We start from the raw sequence: 21,643 nt of genomic DNA, 5'->3' as shown, positions 1-21,643 counted from the left end.
CTGCAGCCATGTTGAAAGTAGTGTATTTCTGGGCAGACCCAAAATTCTTGTTCTCCCTTGAGTCTGTTATACCTAATCTCCTGCCTTTTCACCCCTATATACACATCCTGAGGTTCTTCGTGGCCTGAGGCCTAGAGTGAAGTCTGGGCTCTTTCATATATTCAGAGGCCTCAGGGCCTAAAAAGGCCATCTGAGTGAGACCCTGGAGCAGAGGCAAAAAGGCACCAACCAGGGAAGGACTAAAAACCAAAGGCTGGAAGGAGGCTAGAGAAAGAGTCATTGATGCGGGGAGGGTTTCAGAAGTACAGGTACTGGTTCTGGGATATAAGGGATGTAGAAGCTGACGTATAAAATGGGAAGAGAAATGCAAGCAACTGGTGGACATCTGACGGTGCTTTGGCAGAAAGAGTTGAGCAACTATTGACCCCTGGGCCCAAAATGGGTTTCAGCAGGATGATCTAATTCCAAAGCTCAGCACTAATCTTGTAAGGGAGCCCGTCAGAAGGGGTATAAGCAAGATGAAATATTACAGTTGCCAGTGGGTATGTTTACAATGACAAAGGAAAGCAGTAACCCAGGTAAATTTCAGTAGATGTGCAAACATCCTGGCACAAGTTGTTTGTAGGCCATTCCTCAAAAATGTTATGGAGGGAGGAACATATATTTATAACTTGTTAGACTTTTTCAGCTATTTATGAGCCAGAAAGTTTGAAGAACACTTATAAATCCCATCTGCAAATTGAAGTTAGACACAGTCTGCATTTACTCTACTGCATGGCATAGAAGATACACAGAGAATGGGGAAAAATCACAAAGACAGAAAAAAAAATCACCTATACTCTAGGGTGGAGGGTATAATAGACTCTGAGTCATAAATTATCTATATAAATTGTCATTCACCTCCAGAAAGACCTTGAGACAAGGATTTAGGTGCATGTATTTTATTTGGGAGGGGCTCTCTGGAAGCACAGCGAGGGAGTGGGGAAGTGGGGCAGGGAGGGGATAGAAGGGGACCATGCAGGGCACCTGGAGCACAGGCCTGCTGCGGACCCCCTGAGAGACTGTGGTGAGCACATTCTGGAACTTGCCACCAATGGGTGAAGAGGCTGGGGTTTTTACCCATCAACTCCCATCCCTCGTTGGTTGAAAACTGTCCTGTGGTGTTAATGGGGGCACTCCAGCCTGCCCCAAACCTCCCCTTGGCCAGGATCACCCTCGGCCAGAGAAATACAGAAAGTCCAGGTCTGCAAGTGACCTCCAGGGTCCACCAACAGCATCCACTATGTTCTTCTCCTGGTCCAGTCAATTTACCAAACATATATATAGAAAATGAGACAATTTCAGTTTTTAAACATATTTCAAATTATTGGGGATAAAAATAGAAATTCTAAATTCCTAAATTATCTCAATAAAATGCATTATCTTTTTTTTTTTTCAAAATAAAAATCATGACAGCTCAAAAATACCACCATGGCATATGAATCATTGTGTCTAATTATAACAATTTAACACCACCGTATTTAAATAATCTTTTGTGAGAGGTTTTATACATGGGGAAATGGTGACCCAACTGTGTGGCTTATTGAGTCTCCTCGCCCGGGGGTTGATCCTGGCCATGTCAGGGAGGTAACGCCAGTGGTGAAGTAGCCCAGGACAGGGAGAGAGAGGGACTGGATGAAGACTTGGAGCCACACAGTGTTCTACTCCCACTTCCACAATTAGCTATTTGTGTATAAGCATGCTGTCTCAGTTTCTTTTTATTTTTTTTAATTTTTATTTAACAAAAATTTCTTCACACTTCTTGTGTGCCTGGTACAGCTCCCAACACGTTTCAAGTGACTGTCCACTAGAACATCAACTGGTTGAAAGGGAGCCCTCTTGGCTCCCTTATAAACATAAACAACAATCATGTTAATGGTACACTCACTCTTTTGACTGGAAATTCTAACAGCTCATAAAGAAGTCAATGTATTTTTTCACCATTATAAAACACATTAGTTTACCATTATAAAAATTACAACACTCCTATGAAATATTAAAAGTAAATACACTTATTCCCTTTTTACAGATTAGAAAAGTGAGGCCTGTAGAGTAATTTGCTCAAAGTCACCCAGTTGACAATTAGAAGACTCAGGGCTCAAACTCAGACATCTTATCAATCAAATTCAATGCTTTTGAATTTACCCTCACTATGAACAGTTCTTTATTAAATGTGAACCTCAAAAACATAATAAATGAAAGACAGAAAAAAAGAAAGAGAAAAAATAAAATGAAAGAAAGGAGAGCTATTGTTTGAGTATGGAGTTTCAGATTAGGAAGATGAAAAAATTCTGGAGATGGATGGTGGTGATAAGTGCACAACAACATGAATGTACTTAAGATCACTGAGCTGTGAACTTTAAAATGATTAAAATGGTAAATTTTATGTTATGTACATATTGCCACAATAAAATTAAGAAAGAAGGAAAGGAAGGAAGAAGGAGGGAGGGAGTTTGTAAGTTTGTCATCCTGAAACTTTGGGGGTATCTTCAGAACCAACTGGAAAAGTTTGCTTAGAGTCAGCAAAGACGTCCTCCAGGAAGGCAGTCTAGAGGCAGTTAGTTCATTTGAATGACTTTTTTCAGTTGAAAAATTTAATTAACAGCTCATTGTAGAAATTTAGACAGAGAATTCTTAGAAGAAGAAGAAATCATCCATAAACCTTACATGTGATGTTTTGATGTATTTCCTTCCTATATTTCTTTGTCTTTTATACAGAATCCAGAGCATACAATTTTGTATCTTTTTTGAGGATCTATAGCCTAAGAGCATCTGCCTCAGGATGCCTGTGACCCCTCTAACCAGCAGGGGGCGCTCTGCAGATGCCAGCTGGCTTCTCTGGGCACCATGTCCATTCAGCTCTAAGGAGCCCCTCTAGTCACTAGAGGGTAACAACCCTGCTTTCACAGATCCCTCCTGGGATTAGCTCCAGTGCAATACATCCTGTCTAAATGAAATGAAACATCTTCACTCTTCAAAAACTAGCACTTTTAATAATCAAAAGCATGTCTTAAGCACCTACTTTTGCATGGCCCTGTACTAGGTACAGAAGAGGTCAAAAGCAGCATAAGCCCTGGACACTCAGTGACATCTTCTCTCATTCCATCCTGGAAATTAAAAAGGCTCATGCACCCTGCATCACAGGACTATGAGTTTCTTAAGGGTTGAGTCCATGTCTTGTTCATTTTATGCCTATTCTATTTTTTGAATAAATATATAATGAAAACTAAAAATCTAGAACTGTGCACCCAATTTGTCTGGCCTGTAATGTACTTTCAGACAAGGAAATGGGTTCATGATGCTCAAAATAACCTACATCCCTGCTGACATGCTTCTAGCCAAACCCTCCTCTTAAGTCCACTTGCCTGCCCCAAATCACTCTGGACACCAATCTTATTAGGCTTTTCCCAGGAGATCTCCTGTAACCCAAATACTTCCTACTTCTCTAACCATTTCAAGCCCAGAAGAATCCCTGGGGGTACTGAGGAAATGATTCTCCCTGAGCACAATTCCTCTTTTTAACAATTTTTAAGTGACTTGCTTACATGAGCCTATCATGAAAAGAGCTTAGAGGAGGCAGCACCGTGCCTGATGGTGGAACATTAGAGAAGGTAGTGAGAAGCACATCATCTGTTTCTATCTTTACTTCCCCAACAGGAAGGCTCTGTCCCCATGCCCACCTCCCATGGGAGCTGGAATCCAGCTAAGCCTGGATTTAAAAGTTTCATTTTCTTCATTTAAACAACTGTTAGTGTCACAGAGGACCCAAGGCATGCTGGAAAAGACATGTGGCTTAAAGATGTTGGCTTGACTCAGTTTTTTGATGATCCCAAAGCTAATGTGCCTGATATGATGATGCCTCATACCAGAAAGCATCACACAGCCATATGACCTGTATTTTTATGATATCACCTAGGAAGTCTGTCCTGGCTAACTGGACAGGGGTCATGGATTCCCCTACGTCCCACTCTGTTTAAATAGGGAACTCTCTCTGCTAAATGACCACCTCAGCAAGTGTACACAGGCTTCTGTATCAGGGACAGCAAACTAAGGCCCACTGGCCACACATGACCTTCTGCCTGTTTTCATATGGCCCACGAGCTAAGAGTGGTTTTGACATTTTAAATGGCTGGGGAAAAAAATCAAAAGATTTCATGACATGAAAATTACCATCATGAAATTCACATTTCAGTGTCCATATATAAGATTTTACTGTGATACAGCCATGACCATTCACTTACATCACGTCTATGACTACTCTTCTGCTATAATGGCAGAGCTGAGTGGTTGCAACAAGGACCGTACGGCCCACAAAGAGGAAAATGTTCACTATACGGCCCTTTACAGAAAAGGTTTCCTGGCCCCTGTCCTATGTGCACTGAATGTATGACCAGGGCTCCCATTTCTCTTGTTTTCTCCCTGTCCACACCGAAGCTGTTGGTTCCTTCTTTAGACAGAGGAAAGCCCGTCTTCCACTTCACATAGCACCGCCTGTTAGACTCACTAATTTGTGATAATGAAGAGAACAGGCCACTAACCTCTGCTGCTGGTCTTCCAATATTAAACCCTCATGGCTCAGGATGCTAAGTCAACTTATCAGCACATTAAAATACTAATTTAGTATCTCAGGCTATGCTTGGCGCTATGGATATAAAAGCCCCAGGCCACAAAGGATTTAAAATCTAGTTGAGGAAATGAGATATACTCAAGTAAAGCCCTTAAAGAACAAGAGAATGATACTCACATATGTCTATTCCCCTTGGTGGAGCACTCAGAACAGATGAAGCGCTGTCATCATGGTACAGACACGTGAGTACATGTTTGATTAGAAACCTACTTTATATCTAACTATGGAATATAAAACTCAAGTCCCATTTCCTTAACTTGAAGAAGAGGAAACTAGTGCCCATACGGGACCCACAGCCAGTTAGCTGAGAACCAAGACTAGAACCTCTGTCTCTGAATCCAAGTCTATAGACTTCAGATTCACAGGCTTTTTTAAAGCACAAGTGAAACATGCTTGAAAATAAATACTGACTACATTTATCTTCATCCTGTAGTATATGTATGTATTCCTGAAGCCTTCATTTTAACCTTCAATTTCACTTCTGTTGACAATCTAGGAAAGAAAAGATCAAATTCTGTTTTTTCTGCTCTTCTGTGATGTTTCCAATCATTTAAAGTGGTAGGGGAAAAGAAAATGATGAAATTCTTAACAATCTGTCTTGATCACCATTTATTTTAAAAGAAACATGCATTTCCCATATGTTCTCACAGAGAAACCACCGTAATTTTGTTTTTACATAATTTTATATTTTTTAAAATTGTGTTTAAAATAGTTCTCATAACAGAGGCCTGACCCTAGTATGAAACTGCCTGACAATAAAAAGCACCACCACCAAACAGAAAAAAGAAACCTTGAAAAGCTTTAAGTTGATCTTTAATTATTCTATTTATATGTAGACAACATAGAAATAAGTGAGTCACATGGACATATTATTGTCACAGTAAATTCTTCTCACATTGGAAATAAATTCCTTTATTTGCTGCGTTTCGCATTTTCCCCCTATTTCTTTCCCATGTAACCTTTAGCCATCACCACTGGCCAACTGGTCTGAATACAAGACAAAAAAAGAAAAAGTAATAAAGAAGTGAAATTTAAAGAAGTGTACCTTAGCAACCTTTTTGGCCCTGCTGGTCCCATGAAATTTCAGCTGTTATCAATCACTGCGTAACTAAATATTGGCTCTAGCTCCTGCTTATTGGGGCTAAGAGTCCTGGCCAAGTTGAAAGATCCCAGAGGCTTTGATGTACCTATGATACTTGGCAGTGTCCACTGCTGCAGGCCTCAGCTGAGATTCCTGACTTACTCACTTTAAGGTTAGCCAGAGCTCATTTCTCTGAATCTAAATTGCTGATTTAATTTGAGACTCTAAACGCTGATTCCCCACATCTGACTAGGTAGTTGGGTACTCCTCTCTAGAGGAACTGGTATGTGGATAGCTTCGGGGACAGCAGATCAGGTCTTTAAGAAGAGGTGGTACAGGATTCTCCACTTCTGATCATGACAACCTAGCCTGATGCTGACCTACTCTTCTGAAATGAAAAGGTAGACAATCTCTTCCAAAACATCAGAGAAATACCAAGGCAGTAAGGACTTGAGGGACCAAAATCCTAGGGAGAAGGGAAGCACAAAGAGATGAAGCTGTTATTCAGCATCACTTTCCCCTTACAGCATTTACCAAATTTCAAGCAGTAGCAGAGAAAATGAGAGCTGAGAAGAGCTACTAGCAGTTTCAGGATGAAGAGGAATAATAAATGGAGTTCAGGGCCCACCAAAGAGAGGTGTCCAGGTAACCCCCCCCCAGGCTTACAGTTAAGATGCCCAAAGGGGTACACTCTAGCAGTACAGATGAACCGGAAACAGACCAATTCTCACAAAGACCAAAGCCCAGCCTCCAATCTGCTCAATCCCTGTTTCGGTCAGATGCACTGCCACCTCCTACCTGCCCGGAAGAAGCAAAAGCTAATCTTTTGTGGAAGATAATACCATCCAGAGCCCCAAATTATCTATAATTCTTCATACACAAAATCAGGTAGTCAAACTAAAATTGCTTTGTATACCAGGAGACAAAACAAAATGACCAAAAAACAAGAGAGGAAATATATAAATGAAACAGACTTCTAGAGATTCCACATGTTAGAGTTACCCAAGAGGGAGTTTATAATATATTAGGACTAATTCAAGAAATTAGGTGATAAAATAAAACTAAATAGAAATTCAAGAATTGCAATATCCAATAACTGAAATTAAGAATTAAATTGAAGCTTCAGAAGCAGACTAGACACAGCTGAAGAAAGGATTCATGAGCTGAAAAATGGCCAGACTGAAGTACTGTGAGAAAAACAAATGGAAAATACAGAAAGGTAATAGAAATGTATCGGTGAAATGGTGAAATGAAATTGCGTTTAAAATAGTTTCCGGTCACAGAGGCCTGACCCAAGTATAAAACTGCCTGCCTCAATAAAAGCAAAAACAACCAAAAGGGGAAAAAAACTTGAAAAGCTTTAAGTTAACCTGTAGTTATTCTATTTATATGTACACAGCATAAAGAAGGAGAGGAAAAAAGAGAATGGGACAGAAGCAATCTTTGAAGTTGTAATGGCTGAGAACTTTCCAAATGTGGCTAAAATCTTCAAGTCACAGATTTAAGAAAAAAGCTATGAATCTCAAGCAGGAAGAATACAAAGAAAACCACACTAAGTGCTTCATAATAATGCTGCTGAAAACCAAAGATAAAGAGAAACATCTTAAAATCAGTCAAAGAGGAAAAAAAATCAATAATTTTAAAGGAGCTACAATGAAACTATCTGACTTCACAGTGGAATGGCAACTGCAAAGTGGGAAAGATAAGAATTCTATGCCCAGTGATGATATCCTCCCCAAATTACATCAAATAAAGACAATTCCAGACAAATGAAACCAGAAAATGTATCCCTATTAGACTTACATGAAGTGAAACACTGAAGGGCAGTCTCTGGGCAGAAGTAAAATGATCTCAGATGATGTCACAGACATGCAGGAAGGAATGGAGAGCAAGAAAAGGTGAATACAGAAATAAATCTAAAGGTAGATATGTAAGTAAATGTAAGTATATGTAAAAACAATTAACATTACGTCTTGAGGGTTTTAAAACATGGAGAGAATTGAAATATGGAACAATAACCAAAAAAAAAAAAATACAGGAGGGAATTAGAATGAAGTTAAAGTGTCCTATTACCCTTGTCTGGGAAGTGGGAAAGTTCTAATTTACAGTAAAATTTATTAAGTCAAAGGTATGTGTTGTAAACACTAGGGTAGCCCCTAAAAAATATTAAGAGTTTGTATAACTAACAAATTCATCCTGGGGCCCTGGGGGAGGATAGAATCATTAAAATGTTTAATTTATTTAAAAGATGGCAAGAAGGGAGAGAAGAGGGATTATGAAACAGGTAAGACCAACAAAAAATGAATAATAAAATGGTCAGTTTAAACCCAACTATATCAGCAAAATCAAGTTTATCAGAGTGTCTGTGTTTATAGGGCAGAAATCTGTTGCCAAATTACAAATAGCAAATACGTTTGTGTGAAGTCACTCATATTATGCATACCCACAAAATACCAGCATTGATGAAGTTAACTTAAAACTCATAATGCAAAGACATTCATGGTAGAAAGGTTAATGGGCATCATCAATTAAATGAGTATTTAAGATTACTCAAGGTACAAGAAAACTTGAAATGCTGTGAAATTTTACAGCTAGTATAGGAAAGAAACTTGATAGTGGCTTTCTCAGATAATCCTCAACATTTGATAATAGCCCTAAACATTTATATGACATTACCAATAATGAGTTATGAAGCTGAGAGAAACTTTTCAAACCTCTCATTAGTAATAAGTCAATTTGAATCAACCATGCTAGAAGACTGTGTTATCTTTCTCATTTCTCTATATAAAAAGATATCACCCAAAAGGCACATGAAAAGATGCTCAACATCGCTAAACATCAGGGAAATGTAAAGCAAAACCACGATGAGATATCATCTCACACCTTTTAGAATGGCCGTCATCAGAAAGAACACAAATGCGAGGACGTGGAGAAAAGGGAACCCTTGTACACTTTTAGTGGGAATGTAATTTGGTGCAGCCACTGTGGAAAACAGTAGGGAGGTTTCTTGAAAAACTAAAAACAGAACTACCATATGACCCAGCAATTCCACTCCTGAGTATATATCCAAAAAAAGAAAAAAACAAAACTACTAGTTCAAAAAGACACATGCACCCCAATATTCATAGCAGCAATATTTACAATAGCCAAGATTTGGAAGCAACCTAAGCGTCCATAGACAGATGAGTAGATAAAGAAGATGTGGTATATTGTACAATGGAATACTACTCAGCCATAAAAAAGAATGAAATTCTGCCATTTGCAGCAACAGGGACAGTAGAATCTACCAGAATTCATTCCTTCCTTTATTCCTTCCTTCTTGTATCCATCCATTCAGGTACTCAACAAACTCTTCTCAAGCACGTACCACAGGTTAGGGACTGTCCTAATGTCACAGAATATGCTAATGAATGCCATAGCCTCCTTTTTTTTTTTTTTTTTTTTGGAGCTTATATTCTAGTGTTAGGAGACAGACAGTAAACAGATAAACAAACAAATGAGCAAAATAATTCTCAAGGAAATAAAAGTGGATGATATTTACCCAAGAGAAATTAAGACATCCATCTCTACAAAAACTGAATGTTTATGACAGCTTGATTCATGATCACTCAAAACTGAAAACAACCCTAACACTCACTAACTGAAGAACAGATAAACTAGTCTAGCCATGCAATGGACAACTACTCAGCAGTAAAAAGGAACAGACTACTGATAGATGCAACAACTTGAGTTGAAAGAAGCCAGACTCAAACAACTACAGACTGTGTGATGTTATTCATATGATATTTTGGAAAAGATCAGGGGCTACCAGGGGCTTTATTTTCTGTAAGATTAACTTAGTGTGTAATGGAGGTTAGAAACTAAAGAGTTTGGATGTGGAGGAAATAAAAACCCCTTCTGGGTAGAGGAAGGAGATAGACTACGAAGGGACATAAGAGAACTGGGGGACTGTTCTGTATTTTGATTGTGGTTGTTACCTGACAGTATAAGTTTGTGAAAATTCATAGAAATGCACACCTAAAAGTTTACACTGTATGTAAATTACACCTCAATCAACCTGAAAGAAGGAACTGGATGGTAGAAGAGTGCTGGTCATTCCTTTAGACTGAGTGGTCAATGAGGTCCTCCTACAGAGGGTGACATTCAATGTGTAAAATGAACCAGCAGCCTGTTGGGGGTTACTAGGCAGATCAAATCATTTCAAGTAGCAGCAAATATCAAATGCTAATCTAATACTTAATAACCAGAATTTCAAAGATGACTGTAATAAACAAAATCCCTTTAACTAATACTGGGAAGTAGCAAAAGGAATGAAGAAACTTTTTTCTTTTATTCTGCAAAACATGTGCTTTAATTAAGAGAGAATTTATGCAAACACCACACACCAAGAGGATTTACAAGTGCAAAAATGCAAATTTAGTCTATTTTCAAAGGATGGTATTGATAAGCACAGTTCAAAAAAACTCACCAGGGAGACCTTTCAGTCTCTGCTCTGTTGCATGATTAAGTATGAGCCTTTTTTTTTTACCTCCATGCATTTTAAGTTGCCAGAAATGATAATTAATCACATAAAAGTCTACCACTTTAAGAGATAATGTGTGAGAGGGTGCTGCCCTTCTCCCCACAGCCCTCTAACGTCTTGCTGGGAAAGCCCACGTCAATTGCACCTGCCCTCTGACACCCAAGAGGCCGCCAGCAGCTGGGACAGACCCATCACTGTGCGGAGGCACCAGCTGAGATTCCTTCCAGAGACGCAGCATGTGCTTCAGAAAAATCACCCTCTAGAGGAGTCGTGGACTGGCGTCTCATGTAAACTCCTCCAACAGAGAGACTTTCTGGGAAAGATGTTTTACAAGAAATTCAATCGTCCTCTCTTGGGAGAAAGGGCCAGTCTCCCTGGAATCAGTGAAGCTGAGCTTGTAGAACACTAGAGGAGCCTTTGGAATCACTGAGATGATCCCCTCGGAAGGGGACCAACTTGGATTAACTCAGGGTACCTCCCTCAGAACAGCAGGGTTTGAGGATCAGTAGTTCCCACTGAGCAGAGAAGGGAAATGGAATCAGACTCTGTTTGATGGTTTCTGAAGAAAATTTTTCAGAGCCCCTGAAGAAATTGGGACTTGGAGGTCCTAGTCTGACTCTACCCTGAATTTGTGGTAAAAAGGCCAAATTCTATCACTACTTTTGGTCTCTGTGTCAAACAAGGTGAGAAACTGTCATTTAGAAATGTATATTTGGTCATTCAGATGACCAAACATCTATTTCTCGTATGTATTTCGTCTTTGTTCATAGTCCCTGGCTCACAGCTCCTAAAACCCTTGGAATTGCCTAAGTGTGTGGAGAGTGATACAGGTGTCTTTGTTATGTTAATAGAGTGACTTTTGGAAAGCACTCAAAGGGGGCTGGTCACCAAGAGACTCTACCAGGTGATTAGAAGGTTGGAACTTCCAGTCCCATCCTTAGACCTTTTGGGAGGGGGGAGGGGCTGGAGGTTGAATCAATTGCCAATGGCCAATGGTTTAATCAGTCACGACTATGTAATGAAGCTGCCATAAAAACCCAAAAGCACAGGGTTGGGAGAGCTTCCCAGTTGAATACGTGGAGAGATTTGAGGAGAGTGGCACCCCTGGAGAGGACATGGAAGCTTTGTGCCCTTTCCCCATACCTTGCCCTGTGTATCTCTTCCATTTGGCTGTCCTGAGGATAAAAGCACTGTCACCTTTTATAATAAACCAGTGATTTAATAAGTAACATGGTTTTCTGAGTTCTGTGAGTCGCACTAGCAAATTAATGGAACCTGAGGAGATGGGGTTGTGGGAATCTGATTTTTAGCCAGTTGGTCAGAAGCATAGGTTTGTGACTGGCATCTGAAGGGGGTGGGGGGAGTGGAATGCAGTCTTGTAGGACTGAGTTCTCAACCAGTGGGATCCGATGCTACCTCTGGGTTGACAGTGTCAGAAATGAGTTGAATTCTCAGACACCTAGCTGGTATTCTGAGAACTGCTTGTTGGATATGTGGGGAATCCACTCCCCCATTGTTGTAAACTGAGTCTCAGAACACCATTTCCATGGGCTCGAACTTTAAGATGATTTCTACTTGTAGCTGCTGAACTTTATCATTTTGTCACTGCTCAAACATCAACCCAGCTGTAGTTATGGTCATCTTACTAGATGGAAGGTGGGCCTGGGTGTCGCAGCAGGCGCAGACCCCATGGAGCTTCCCACATGATTAAGGAGGTGGAAAGCACATCTATGAAAAGGACCCAGTAGTACAAGGTAGGCTAGATTTGCTATTTAGTGAAACTTATAGGCAAAAATATCTTGGGAAGGGGAAAACAGTCAGTGAAAGCAGATCTGGAAATGCTTCAGAGAGGAGAAGGGCTTGAGAGACTGGTAGGATTTGGACAGATGGAGGAAAGAGCCCAGCCATCAGGGAGGGGAAATGAAGTCAAAGAGGGGAGAAGTCAGGCAGCGCATGTGGGAGACAGTAAGAATTTAGCTTGAGCAGTGTTTGTTCTGGTGAGTTTTGAGATAGGAAAGTAAAAAGTTAGACTGGCAGATGGCAGATGGCCTGGCAAAAGAGAATGGAAGGACCAGACAGAAGTTCATAATGCAGACCCAGAAAGTGAACCCCACATGCATCCTACAGAGAGTCTCAAAACCTCATCAATGGGATGCCTGAAGTCCCCAAGCCTGTGACTAGTGATTGTATTGGGTTGCCTGTATTCTTCCCTCTTCATCTTTGAGTGTATTCCAATATAAGATACTTTACAGACAGGAAGAGCCTGTGCAGCTGGGATGCATCTGATACTTGCCTATCTGAGGAATTCCTGATACCCTCAATGAAAGAGAGCAGCTAACATGGATCATGGGAAAGAAATTTGGACCCCAAGACACAGAGCGAACTCTCTGCTGCACTGTCCAACAGCACTTTCTGCAATGATGAAGATATTCTGTATCTGAGCTGTCTGACAGAATCACACATGGCACTGAGCACTTGACATGTGGCTGGTGTGACTAGGGAACTGAATTTTTAGTTTTATTTAAATTAAATCTAAATTTAAATAAGCACATGTGATTAGTGGCTCCCATGTTGGACCATGCAGCTCTAGATGTCAGGAAAGGTTGAAAACTACATTATCTCATAATTCCTGCAATGAATTCAAAGAATCTATACTTCAAGAAGTTTCCATAAATGTAATACTTTCCTGTTTCTTTACACATTCTAAATCACAAGGGAGGGGAAAACTTAAGAAAAATCTTTTCCATGGAATCAGGGAAGGATCACCTTACAGTGGACTTTGGTTTTGGGGGGGGGGGTGGTAATTAGGTTTTTTTGTTTTTTTGGGAAGGTACTAGGGATTGAACCCAGGACCTCATGCATGGTAAGTAGGCACTCTACCACTTGTGCTATACCAACCCCCCCCTTTACAATGGAACTGCTAATTGCCTTACAATGGAACTGTCCTTAGGACTTATTCTGTCAGCTCCATTCTAGCAGAAATAAAACTGAGTAATAATACTAAAGCAGACACAATATAACTTGGACATTATATGCTGTTAACATTAAATCCAGCTTTATACTTTACAATTATTCTGGAAAAAACCACAAGCCCTCCTTACCCTTTTCCTGTTAACGGTTCAATTTGGGTCTTAAATTCTATTTACATAATACTTGAGGCACCTAGTGCAGAGATGGGCACCTAGTAGGAAAGACTAGTATGTAAAAAAATCTATCCATCCATCCCAAACATTCACCTATCTATCCAACCATCTGTCCATCCATCTACCCATCTGTTTATCCTCCAAATCGATTTACTGATTCACAAAGAACAGCTTTTCTCTCATTTGCCCAAATAATGAGAGCTTAATAGAGAGGAACAGATTAGAAGGAGGTGACTGTGTGATATATTTTTGAAGAGTATGCTTTCAGATGCTTAACCATAATTTTAATTAATCAATATTTGTTGATCACCCATTTGGTACAAGAAACCATCTGAGGCACTGTAAAACTTAAGAATATATAAGAAATCTGTGCCTTCAACAGTCTTAATAATCTGCTTGAAAAGTCAAAGCAATGAATATATGAGAGACTAAAAGAAGACAAATGAGTGAAATACTTCAAAACAGCAAGATGAAGGATGTCACAAGATAATTCATGTCTCAGATAATGAGCCTCATGTTTAGAAGAGGGTTAGAAAATTTGGGCTAGAATGGTCCAACTTAGGGCTTTAAGGAGAAGGGTTGAGGCAGATTCCGAATGGCAGGCAATACGACAGAAAAAAAATTATAATATTTTAAAATTTGGAAGGACCTTAGAAATAACCTAGCTCAACCCTATTATTTTATAGATGATTCAACTAAGGTCAGAGAGTTATGTGACTGGTCAGACTCCCTTATATGAGTAGTAACGGCAGAAAAATAAAACCTAAAATGTAGGGCTGTTGACACCCATTCCACCCCCATACATCACATGGGATGCAGAGAAGTCTTCTATTTAGTAAAGGAGAAAGCATTCTGGAGAGTGGATGTGACACAGCGTAAGCAAGGGAGCAGAGCCAGGAAGTCGTCAGTATAACCACTGAGTGTGAGGACATCAGTCTGTGTAAGGATGGGAAGAAGGGCGGGGTGGGACTAATAGTGAAGGGGCTTGAATGCAAATCTGCAACTGGTCAATGGTGTGAAACCCAGAATTCTGGTTCCCAGGACTGCCTTGAAGTCTCCCTTTAGTGCCAACAGTATACACTTTTTTAGAAAAATGTTATTTTCATATCAACAAAGACTCAAGTTCACCTGGGAAAGGGAAGGACTACAGAAGAGAGGTTAGGATGAGTACTCACATTGCTGGTCAACTTACTGGGGGCAGGGATGGATGATTACCATCCATCTTAATTCAGTAAATTTAGGATGGGGGCTAAGGATCTGCATATTTTGAAGCTCGCCAATGACTGCAATGGCCATCCAGTTTAGAGGGTCTTCTGGATCACTCTTTGACCAATCTGTCAGATACAGACTACCACTTTGGAAAACTTTGACAATATTTACTAAATACCTGCCCCCTTTGCTCTAGCAATTCCTCTCCCAGGCATATACTCAAGAGAAACACTTATGTTCCCCAACAGGCATGACAAAGAATATCCAGAGCAGGTTATTATCAGCCTCAAACTGGAAATAACCCAATGTCCATCAGTATTAAAATGGATAAACTGAGGCATACTGATACAATGGAATACTACACAACAATTAAAAAGAATAAGCCATTGCTATGTGCACCAGCATGGATGACTATCCCAGACATAACAATAAGCATAAGAAGTATGACTCCATTTATATGAGATTAAAGAACTGGCAAAAATAATATATGATAATTAAACTCAGAATAGTGATTACCTCCCTATGGAGGTGGGTATTAACTGGAAAGGGACATAAAAGAAACTCCCGGGGTGCTGGAAGTGTTCTATATCTCTGTCTTGGTGGTGCTTATGTTGTTATATAGAATATGTGGAGATATATTGAAGTGCACACTTGTTTAGTTAACTGTATATAGATTATACCTTGTTGAGAAGAAAAAATACAGATATTGTGTATGTGTGTGTGTATTTGCCATGCCAACCTCATGAGGTTGTTATAAGACTCCGATAGCTTTTAAAGATGAGATAAGTAGATAAGTATGGTCTCATATATTGTAACTAGCTCAATACCTATTCTTGTTGAAATTGGTGAGAGGCATGACTTATGATTCAGGTAATCTATCAGCTTTTTTAAGCCTTAGCAAAACACAAAAAGTCAGTTATATGGAAGCTTACAGTAATTTCTGAACTTGGGAAAGACATGCAGTAATTATAAACTTACTGAGAACACAACCGAAGCTGCCAAATGGTGCACCCTGGCTTTTGAGAGAGCCTTTCTGCTGATGTGAACTTGGTCTGCTTTGCAACTCCAGAGAAGAGTTCCCTGCAGCTGCATCTTTCCATTGCATGCCCTCACTGTCCTCTCCCCTACCCCTATCCCACCCCAGGAAGATAGGAAACACCATCTGTACCACTGCACTCATTAATCCAGAAACCAAAATCTCATCTTCCCATCAAGAAAATGACCCTCATCCTGAGGTGCCCCCGGCCATCAGTAATGAGCCACAGACCTGCTGCTAGCTCCACAGTTTGCCTGCCCTAGCTCAACAGTAAGACTGTCTGTGGTCATCGTTGGTCCCTGGTGGGCGCACGTTCAAGGTTAGAGCAAGCTAGGGGTGAGTGGTAGGAACTGAGAAACCCTGTCCAGTCGGCGCCATATGCAAACCTCGTTCCTGGGCTCTTATTTTTCAGTCTGTGAAAAAGTTGTGTGTGCTGTGCAGTGTACTTCAGGCAGCTAAGTATAAACACATGCCTACAAATACTGATAACACTATCTTTATTTGTCCATTACTCCACAAAGCCAGATCACCTGGGGACTGTTTGTTCCTCTACAAGGTGAGAATCCGGCACCATATGTATTTAAATGTGGGACATTTTCTTCAGAGTATAAATTTTCAAGAGCTGCTTCTGCGCCTTTCCTAGTACACTCTCAGATCCCTGTGTATCTTTAATACCATAACATACAGTTGATTTTCAAATAAAAATTTATAGTCTCTGGTTCACTGTACCACTTTTTCTTAATTTGACCATATGGTCTACGATGTGTCTGGAGTCTCTTCATTCCCATGTCCAAGTTCTAGAGCTCAGAGTACATAAGACATGTTCAGCAATTCATGTGAACAACCTGCAGATACTTCGTGACTGGTTAATTCAAGCAAGTGTTTTTTACATGATAGACACTTGATAAATGCTCCAAGAATAATTATGAATTTTTAAGAATGAATAGATGTGAAATTTTCAGCAATATGTTTACATAAGAAATGTAGTTCACAAATATGCAGATTTTCCAGAATAAAACATTATACTGGACTCTCTCCTCACCCCCAAAAAACCCCAAAGGTACTATATATGGAAGTACATCAATAAAGATATTAAAATTTGAAATCAGCCTTGAATAGAGCTTTCTCAAGAACAAAAATCCAAACAATGCCTGATTTCACTTAAGAAATACTTAGAAAAAACAACACACAAACTATTCAGTTACAGAGAGCCAAACACAAAATCAGCTGTAAGAAAAGTTAAACTGTTTGAAGAAAATGGATTTCAAGGAAATGCCACTTATTTTCTCCTTTTTGTTCTTTCTGAAAGAATATTTGAAGAAGAAATGCAATGGGACTTTTCTATTCTCTGAAGACTCTGAATTGCTTCCAAGAAACGTTTGCCTGGGGTTTAAACTCTACTAGGTGTAATTTGTTTTTTCTCTCACCAATTAATTTTGCGGCGAGGGAGAAGTTAGGAAAAGGCAAGGTTAAATCAATTGTCTCCAGAAAATGCACCTCAATGTTATGCTCCGAGATCTTTCTTTTTCTCTCTTGTCCCCGCCAACCACTTACTTTTCTTTCTTAAACCAAGATGCCAACCACAAGAAGTAATCCTTAGAAGAGAAACATGCTGGGAAGGGAATCAGAGTTTGAGGAAAACCTCCCTTTGTGCAAACAGCCCTATTTGTCCCAACATGGTAGCTCATTTACTGAGGCATCTACCCCCCTGAGAGAGAATGTCACTTTCCTCCGGGACTTACCTGTCTGCCGAGAGAGCAGTGAGTGTGAAGACAGACACCCCCACCGAGGTAAGCTGTATAAAGGGGATCAGTTTGCAGCCAATCCTGCCAAACAGCCATCTGTCAGCCAGGTACCTGCTGGCATCCACGGGGGCACAGGTGACCAGGAGGAGCAGGTCTCCCAAAGCCAGGCTGGAGATGAACAGGTTCGGCACATTTCTCATGGACCTCACGGTACAGAAGATCTTGATCAGGGTGATGTTGCCAACGAGGCCTATCAGAATGATGACCCCATAAATTGCAGGGATGACATAGAGGACCCCTGGGTGGAACCAGTCGTCCTTCATAGGGAGATCCACAGTGTGATTAGAGATATTGCAGTGCACGAAATGGTCCACTTCCAGGTTCAGAAGCACACAGTCATTTAGAGCCATCCTCTAGATTCTCTGCCACCTGAAAAATGCCCTTAGATGCTGTTTCTTAACTTCTGATTTTGCAGTTGAGTGAAGATGAGGGTGAAAATTTATGCTGGGTTCTTTATCTTCTTTCATAAAAAATACTCTGAGTACACAGATACTGTGGCATTCAAAACTGTCACTATTTTGATGCTGGTGCTGCTCTGGTCTTCACATGACCAATGCAATACATCTCTAAATTCAATAAGTTAACAACAGAACAGCAACAAAAATTCAACCCCAAAAGGGCATAGAATCGAACCTACTCTGTATCAACTCTACCTCCATTCTAGTCTGAGTCTCCCTGGCTGCAGTTTACTAAGAACTTTTGGCCTGCTATTTTCACTCGGCATTTCCCGTGATATTTAGAACCTGAAGGTTTAAAGTGGGTAGAAAAAACTGCACTGAGAAAGCCTCAAATGCTATAGGCAGGAATGCTTTGCACGTCACCAGCTTCATCAGCAAACGGCAGCTCTGCTGAGCTGAGGCTCTGAACAGGAACCAGGGCTACTTACAGACAGAGAATGCCAGCCCCCTGCTGGACACTTCAATCACTGCCTGGTTGCCAGCTCTGCCCAGATGGGAATCGGGAATCGACCAGCGACTGCAGTTCCTCCATCTACAGCTTCAGCAGATAACTTCGGCTTCTCTTTGCAGACGCAGCACCAATGGTAGGTATTTCGCAAGTGCTGCTGCACTCTGTAAAGCACTGAAAGTCTTTCCGATACTAGGCTCTGAATCCAGCTGGGACTCACATCCAATTTTCTCATCTTTTCTGATACATTAGAATGACATGTTACGGTTGTTATAAAATGAGGTCTGTCTCTGAATTAAATGCACACCATGTACAGGGCATCCATGTGTGAGTGGTCCCGCTCAGCCTCCCCACTGCCTATCTGAATAGGGACTGTTACTGAGGACGAATAGGCACAGGACTCCTGCCTTAAACTTTAGCACCTGACATCTGGGAAAACCAGAAGCAGAACGCACATGTGCTCTATCCTATAGATTTGCCAAGCCATTCTCATTCCTTTTACCAGAGAGAAATAAAATCACAAGCCAGCTGTATTCTAACTCTCAAATATCAGTAGTCTTTTGCAGAAGAATGGGTATTTTCCCACTGAATCTAAAAAGTCTGTGAATTATCACTGTGATGCAGTTATTTGTATTTTTGGATTAATGCTTGCTGTATTTTATAGCAAATTTCCTTCTGAGCTCTGAGCGGGAAATGAACTGGAAAGGAATTACTGATAGAATACTGAGGAATTGGGGAGTGGAAAGAAATAACTGAGAGTTGATAGATGCCAGGAAAGGCTTGAGCCTAGACCTTTAGCAACAATGTATAAGGGTGAATCTTCAAGACTTAAGTGGAGCCAGCTCTTCCAGGGACATCACAAGAAGCCAGTTACTAGCAGGCATTGCCACAGAAGGTTTGGTTTTTCAGGATTCATAAGGAATAAAGAAGCTTGCACTCATCACCATGCCAGGGCCCACCAAGACAGCCTCCAAGTACGTTGTCATGGAAATTTCCAGTGGCAAGTTACAACACTGAGGTGGCCACCATGCTCCTTCCATAAATCCAAGGGCTTGTGATTCTCTCAGCCAGCAGCAGAGAGTCTGATGCTTTGTGCCTGGAGGGGGAAGAGCTTCTCAGTGGAGATCAGTATCACCAGTAATGAGTCAATAACCAACCACATGCCTAGTGGCCTTGATGAGTTGCTAGCAGTATAGCTTAATAGTGCAGTACATGGGCTCTGTGCTTAAGTCCTGGCTCCCTCATTCATTACCTTGTCAAGTTACTTAGGCAAGTTACTTGATGCCTTAAGCTTCAAGCTCCTCATCTGCAAAGTGGGGATAAATTTGTGAAGTTAAATGAAATTATCCAAATTAAGACTTCGCAGTGTTTGGAACATAGTAAGTGCTCAATTAACACCGGCTGCTATTATTAACTATTATTATTGTTGTGATTGAAAGAGATTATTTTTGTGATTTTGCTTTGAAGAAGCCCAATAATGTCAGAAGAACAATTGACCTCAGATCAATAGGCAAAAGGTCCTATCATACAGGTGAATCAGCAAGTCCTCCATTTACTTGAAAGACATTTATTGAACATCTGCCAGTTTCCAGGCACTGTGCAAGAGCCTGAGAAAAAGAACATGTTATTATAAGGCCTGCCATGATCCCAGCTACGCAAGCTCAGAGTCAGAGGACCTGGTGTCAAATAATGCAAGAAGGGTTTTCACGTAGATTCTGCAAATGCTTTTCTGTTTGTTCTATACTGGCTTTGTAATTCTGCTTCTTGAAGTTGCTGTGGTGGCTTTTTTCTCTGATCATTTACCTTTCTGCCTTTCAGTGACAATGACTGCTTCTGGCATTGTTTTTGTCATCATTACTGAAGGGACAGCCTTGTATGAATTATATCAAAACTCAGAGAAATCCACCACTCTTGGACTAGAAGAATTAGCAAGGCATTGAACTGCCCAGGGTAGTCCTGAGGATTTTGAAACAGAGGCAGCAATAGCCAGAACCTGGCTATAATAGTATATTACACCCGGATGTCTTTGCGCCTTTTAACCTTCTGAAAGTTCCTTGAGGATTGTTTAAATAGAAATAAACTCTGGCTTCTGAAAAAAGAAAAAAGAGTCGCAGCAATTTAGACTCCAGCCCTTCCCCAGAATAAAGTAACTAACTTTTCTCCAGCGAAGGTGACGTTTGATCTTAAAATTTAAGTGTCTGGCAGAACCTTCTGAACAGAGAAAATAGTATGCACCCAGGATGGGACATAAAGGAAAGCACATGGCACTGAGCAGGGGACAGTGACAAGTCCAGAAAGACCATTCAGATTGGAAGAGAGGGGGTGGGGAAAGAGCAGTGTGAAATGCAGCCTGAGGCAGGTTTGGATGGGACTGTGTTGGATCTTGTATTCTTGTTAAGAAGTTTGGTTTAGAGGGCATATTTTTAGCTCACAAAGAGGACTCCCGGATACTGTTTCCCTTTATTTCTTTAGACATCATGCGCTGAATCAGCCTCACCTCTTAAATCCAACCAGCCCGTTAGTGTTTCTTCCCATGTAAGTTACACTGAGTTACGCTGATACTGATAGTCATGATTTCTCAAGGCTGGTGTTAGTGTTATGTGTTCCGCAACACTACAGACTGTTCCGATGGTGTTTTAGGAATGAAGATATATTCAGGTTCAACACCTAATATTTTCTGGGAGCAAAGATGTTTTAAAGCTAATTAAAGAATTTTGATGTCATTTCAACTAATTAGCAATAATGACCCTTTCCATCCCTACCATTATGTGTCACCTTCCGGCAGATGACCAAAATACTTAGACATTTGCTTAGCTTTTTATTTAATGGTGAGCGTGAGATGCATTCAACTTATAAAAATAACATAGAACAAACATAATACAAAGTCCCCATCCTCAGGGACTCTAGTTTTCAAATAGAATTGGAGTGTGACTCAGCATCCTTTCTTATGTGTCAGGGCAGGAATGTCATTTCTATTTCAGTCAAGAGAGTCACATTTTCCATTCTTCCAGAAAATTAGATTTTTAAAAATTTGGGGTTGGGGCACAGTGACTTGGTAGAATTTGGGAGGATGGGTGGACTTGACAGGACCAAAGAGAGTGGAGGCAGAGGCTCCTCCCACCGGCTGTGTGCATGGCACCGTGTCCTCCAGCAGCTGGCATTCTTGGTAGACTGACAACGAACACATACAGAAAAGATAAATGAATTATAGAGTGGGTAGAATTTGTAGGTGGTACCAGAGTAAAGAGAAGGGGATGCTTTGGATCTGTTTGAGA

The 21,643-nt window shown here is 40.6% G+C and overlaps 1 protein-coding gene across 4 annotated transcripts in view; it reads right to left on the bottom strand.

The window, feature by feature from the left end:
- GRPR (gastrin releasing peptide receptor) overlaps positions 1-19,440 on the bottom strand; it is a 171,036-nt gene extending 151,596 nt beyond the window's left edge. For 2 of the 4 annotated variants that reach the window (XM_045505059.2, XM_010968009.3), the window contains exon 1: positions 17,400-19,438. In XM_045505059.2, the coding sequence (XP_045361015.1) occupies positions 17,400-17,812 (413 nt within the window). In that variant the 5' untranslated portion in view covers positions 17,813-19,438. Of the gene's footprint in view, positions 1-17,399 lie in introns of all 4 variants that reach the window. The other 2 variants (XM_074359406.1, XM_045505058.2) reach the window with 2 other exon arrangements.
- Between the last annotated feature and the right edge of the window lie 2,203 nt (positions 19,441-21,643).

This window comes from Camelus bactrianus, chromosome X (genome assembly GCF_048773025.1).
Source record: "Camelus bactrianus isolate YW-2024 breed Bactrian camel chromosome X, ASM4877302v1, whole genome shotgun sequence".
In the NCBI taxonomy this organism is placed as follows: Eukaryota; Metazoa; Chordata; class Mammalia; order Artiodactyla; family Camelidae; genus Camelus; species Camelus bactrianus.
The sequence above is the reverse complement of the archived record's forward strand: the minus strand, read 5'-3'. Positions and strand labels throughout refer to the sequence as shown.